Source organism: Microtus ochrogaster, chromosome 5, assembly GCF_000317375.1.
Source record: "Microtus ochrogaster isolate Prairie Vole_2 chromosome 5, MicOch1.0, whole genome shotgun sequence".
Taxonomy (NCBI): domain Eukaryota; kingdom Metazoa; phylum Chordata; class Mammalia; order Rodentia; family Cricetidae; genus Microtus; species Microtus ochrogaster.
The window spans coordinates 72,695,668-72,701,071 of NC_022012.1; the positions used below are offsets into that span (position 1 = coordinate 72,695,668).

Genomic DNA, 5,404 nt, shown 5'->3' on the forward strand with positions numbered 1-5,404 from the left:
CCCCCCCCCCCCCCCGCCCCTCGCATCGGACAGCACTTGGAGTCCAGGGAGGCTGCGCCCCTGCCCTTGCCTGCCAGCACACTTCATCCTTCCCGGCGGTGCCACAGCTCTGATAGCATGCGAAGCCCCTCGAGGCCGGTCCCCCTGCACTGAGCAGATCCCCTCGAGGAACCGCTATTCTAACAACACATGAAGCCTCTCGAAGCCCCAGCGAAGGCTCTGGCTGCACTCTGAGCCTCTCAGGAAACGGCCTCCTGAGCCCCTGGTTCACTTTTGGAGCACCACCCGGAACTATCTCCGGAGCTGGAGCTCCGCCTCGGGCCCTCTTCGACCTCCGCCTCTTCGACCAAGAGCTGAGTGCAGTCCAGCCTCCTTACCCCGAGTTCCGCCCTCGCCCACGACCCTGCCCCGCCTTCCAAGCTCCGCCCCACTCCCGGCTCTGCCTCGTGGAGCTTTTCAAAGCCCCGCCCCACGAGCTCCGCCCCGCCCACGGCTCGGCCTTGTGGGGGCATCTCGAGGTCCCGCCTCCAGAGCTCCGCCCTCCCCCCCCCGACAAACTAAGGAGCAGCCTGAAGCCCCGCCTCCCGAGCCCCGCCCTCGGCCCCGCCTTGCTATAGAGCACCTCGAGGCCCCGCCTCCTGCTCTGACGGAGCGCGGAGCACCTGGCAAGCCGGCCCCGCCCGGCAACCCGCTAAGACAGCGCCCTACGGTCCTCCGTCCCCCCAGGCTCCCTGGACTGGCTTCTGCGGTCGTCATGACGGCAGCCGTGTTCTTCGGTTGCGCCTTCATCGCCTTCGGGCCCGCGCTCGCTCTCTACGTCTTCACCATCGCCACCGACCCTTTGCGCGTCATCTTCCTCATCGCCGGGTGAGACTGCCCAGAGTCCTTGTCGCAGCGGGCCCCCTCCTGAGCCCGGGTTCCCGTGACCTCGGGGTCACCACCCCCTGTGGGACTGCCGGGGCTGAGAGGAGGGGAGGCGCTGAGAAGGGCGGACTGAGCAGGCGCGTCTGGGCTTCCGTGGGCTAAATGTGGGAACACAGAGGCGTTCGTCTTTCCGTAGGGGTCCCTTTCCACTCGGTGCCCTGTGGCACCGAAGATCGTTCTCACCCTCTGCCATTAAAGTCAGCTGGGAATCAGTAGCTCACCCCTCCTCAACCCCCATCCTCGGACTCAGAATGCCTGTGAGGGGTTTGGGCTCAGATTTTTCTTGTAGACCCCTGGGTGATGATGGGGGTGCAGCCGAGGGTGGAAGCCCGAGAAAACGCAGCATCACCGGACGAGGCACGTCCTCCTGAGAGCTTGGTGACTACCGAACTCTGCTGGTGAATGTGGCCTCGGTCTTTGCACCTGCTGAGACCGTTTCTGGGACTTGGCGTCAGGCCAGCTAGTTAGGCCAGGGACTCCCGCCTTTCTGAGCTTCTTTTTGACTGGACTGAGCACTTTGAATAGTGCTCCTTCGCTATTGTAATTTAAAAACAATAGAGTCGGCTGATCCAACGGCTTATAAAGCTTGCTGTCGTCATTAAAATCCACAGGAGAGATTGTACGAACCGGGCCTGGAAAACAGCTACATCAGCGCACGGGTTTGCAACTTCTGAATTTTACGTGGCGCATGCTATTGAATACAGGTTTTAGATCTTTGTTTTCTGTCAGAAAAAAAGACACTTATCTTTACAGATATCTAACCATTAAATCCATAGTTTCTGGAGAATTTTGAGGATATGAAAATCGCAAGAGTGACTGATTGTATATTTCTGTGGCATACGAAAGAGGCAAAACATCGCTTAGAAAAAATAGCTGCCAAGTTTCACTTAGCCAGTCCGTGACACAGTGTCTTAGTGTGCACATGACAGGGTCACCGAGCACACTCTTGTTGCGCACTCTGGCTCCTCTTGAACTGTTTTTCTCACTTGGAGGAAATAGATCATTGATCAGCAACTGCTGATCCAGAACACCACTTCAAGGATTTTTTTTTCCCAACTTAAAAAAAAAAATCAAAAATCTTTGTTTCTTCTCCAGAAGATTTAAAGTCATTACCAATCTTATGCTTCTGCTAATTTGTGGCTTTTTCCCTCTACATTCTAGTGCTTTCTTCTGGTTGGTATCTCTTCTGCTTTCGTCTGTTTTTTGGTACCTAGTGAGAGTCATTACTGACAACAAAGATGGACCCATTCAGAAGTACCTGCTCATCTTCGGAGTGTTGCTCTCTGTCTGTATCCAAGAACTGTTCCGACTTGCATATTATAGACTGTTAAAGTAAGTTAAATGTTTGCTTTATTTTCCCACTTAGACTTGAGTTATGATTTGGTGATTGGCACATTTCTACCCTGAAAATATGGAGTATTTAAACTTATGACCTGGTTTGCCTCCCTACCTGCCTTCATATCCTCCCCCTTTCTTTTCCTCTTTCTTCTCCTTCCTCCCAAAAAGTGTTTCTTGAGAATTTGCCCAGTGCCAGACACTTTGTAGAGACTGGAGTTACAAAGGTGGTAAAGAGACAGAAGTTCTGTCCACGCACACCTTTAATCCTAGCACTCAGAAGGCAGAGGCAGGAGCATCTCTGGAGGCCAGCCTGGTCTACACAGTGAGTTCCAGGACAGCCAGAGTATAGTGAGACCTGGGAAGGTCTGACCTCCTGAAGCTTATGATGGGAGGAAACTAGCAAGAAATGAATAAACAAATATAAGATGAGAAGTACCTTGAAGAAAAATAGCTCTGAGAAATACTTACTGAAACAACCAAGAGCCTTTCCATTTGGACATCATATTTCCCTCCTACCACCTGAAATACATTATTCTTATGGAGATTATGCCTTCCATTGTTTTGACTATTGGTGAGAAAAAAATCATTTTTAAAACATTTTCTGTAGTTTCAAGTCTGCAAAATGAAAAAAAAAATACATTTTTTTTAAGAGCCCAAGGGATGAGCTCCCTTTTGTGGATAAGATGTGGTCATCTGTCAGACCCATGAGGACCTCATAGGAAACAGTCACTAATTTGAGACACAGCTTGTACTCAGAACCCCATGTGATTTCAGTAAGTCATGAGATCAGCTTTGCTTGTGGAGTAAAGCTCAGTGGAGTGACGAATGTTCTGTCCTGTTTTCATTTTGGTCACTGAGACTCTCCATGGATTTCATGGATAAAATGTGAGCCTCAGCAACAGCACCTTGAAGGGCTTCTGGCAATTTGATTTCCTAATATGTTATTATTCAGGACTAAAAAACATTTAGTAATAGATATTAGATATCTGTTTTATAATGAAGTAATTTTTATTATAAATTCAACACCAGGAAGCCATTGTTTAGAAGCAAAAAAAAATTATAGCTTTTGGGTTCCTGGCATGATGATAGTTCAGTGAATAAAGGTGCTTGCCGCCAAGCCTGATGACCTGAGTTCAATCCCCGGGTCCATATAGAAGAAGAGAAAAGACTCCCTCAGGTTGTCTTCTGACCTTTAGCATTACTGTGTTCACCTGCATGCACACAGAGAAAATAAGTAACAACTACATGCAACTTTAAAAAGATTTTTTTGTAAAGGTTTTAAAATCACAATTGCTAGTCTCTGGGGAAAACTGAGAACATTAAGTAAATATTGAAAGTAATATTAAGAACTGGGAATGGAGCTTAGTTGGTGGGGCCCATGACAGCATGCTCAGAGCCATGGTGGTTTTGATTCCCCAGTGTTCTTTTTTAAAAAGTAAAAGAAATAAAAAGCAAAGAGAGAGAAAATGTAACATTTAAAGCTGAGCATGGTGGCCACCACCCAGCAGTCTCAGCTACTTAAATGAAAAGACCTTGAGCCCAGAACTTTCAAAGAAACAAAAAGTAACATTCACATTTTTACAGGGAGGACATCTAATTGTGTTGACATCTAATTACATTGACTGTTTCTGGTATACAGAAGTTAGTTACTGCCATCCTAAGATTGAATTTATTGTTGTTTTAATTTGAAAGTGCAAGGGATTGAGGCCAGGATCTTGCACAGGAGAGGCAAAGAGTTCATACCTCAACCCTCAATCTACAACCTAAAATGTAACTGTTTATTACTGTGAGGGTAATCAAAACGGTAACTTTTGGTCTGTGCCATGGTGTTTGTCACAGGGTTCCTGTCAAGTCTTAGCACTCCTCAGTTCTTCAAAGGCATAGTTGTGTCTCCTAAGCCCTTTTCTGCCTCTGGCAGTGGACAGGCCCCCTCTGTGGTGCCTGTTTTTCCACAAATGCTTATACTACAGGGTGATCTTTGACTAGACATTGTTTTCTAAATAACTCAGCCTCATAGAATACTAAGTTTTCTATTGCCATTGTCCCTGGCTCCTGTTGCCTTTGTGACATTAGATGATAGTTTTAATTTTGAAAAATCTTAATTTCTAATACAGTATTACAGTTTTGGACATAGGCTTAGTATCCTCTGTTTCGATACCTGGCTTCGCCAGACTGCCAAGATTTAGATGTGGTACCTGCTATTCTTTCCTGCCCATGTCTTCAGTTTTTTACATGAAGCAACAACCTTTCCTTGGCACTATTGGAGTTTCCAAGAGACTATAAACTGAAAGTAGGTCCTCTTTTCGGATGAGAACAGTGAGAGAATGGCACCGTGTGAAGAAGGAATCCTGATATTTTGTTATCAAGCTAAGAAGTTCAGAAAAACCTCTTTGGCTTCCTAGGAAAGCTATTCTTGCTCTTCTTAAAGGATGTTTGGGAAATTTGCAATCAGTTGGTCAAAGAAACATGCATTAATAAATGCCTTTGTTTGCATTGCAGAATTCATATTTAATAAGCTTTTGGTATATTCTACAAAAATTTTCCGTCAGACCTGGTCTGTAATCCTAGTACTTGAGAGATGGGACTGAAAGGGTCAGGAGTTCAGGACTACCTTTAGTTACTCCTTTAGTTACTTCCAAGTTAAAGCTTACCTGATTAACATGAGATCCTATGTCAAAAAACTAAAACAAAATCCCCAGGCCAAAACAAAACAAAACAAACACACTTCTCAGATTCCTGGAGAACTTACCACTGTTGGATATTATAAAGCCATGCTAAAGCAAGCTCGAGAATTTTGACAAATTTTTTGTAGCATGTTGTTAATAACTAACATGTAAGTGGATACATTTAAATCAAACTCTTATACTACACTGTATTAAGATAAAGATTTGGCTTAAATCAAATTTTACTTAAATATCCCACTGCCAAAATAGGTTTTGTCAAAAATTGAGCCTTTTAGTTTAAGGACTAAAATTTGCTTTTTAACCATTGCAGCTAAATAAGTTTTTTTTTTCATGAGTGAGGAATAGTTCCTTCCTCATGAATGGATTAATGAATGAATATTAATAGTAAGAACCTTTAGTGCTGCAACACTTCCTCTCATGAACTCTGTAACATAGAATGTGGATGTTTTTTTTTTTTT

The 5,404-nt window shown here is 45.3% G+C and overlaps 1 protein-coding gene across 1 annotated transcript in view; it reads left to right on the forward strand.

Annotated features, from left to right (window-relative positions):
- Positions 1-621: 621 nt before the first annotated feature.
- Aph1b (aph-1 homolog B, gamma-secretase subunit) overlaps positions 622-5,404 on the forward strand; it is a 25,760-nt gene continuing 20,977 nt past the window's right edge. Inside the window, exons 1-2 of the mRNA XM_026779103.1 lie at positions 622-867; positions 2,086-2,256. Of these exons, the coding sequence (XP_026634904.1) occupies positions 755-867; positions 2,086-2,256 (284 nt within the window). The 5' untranslated portion in view covers positions 622-754. The remainder of the gene's footprint in view (positions 868-2,085; positions 2,257-5,404) is intronic.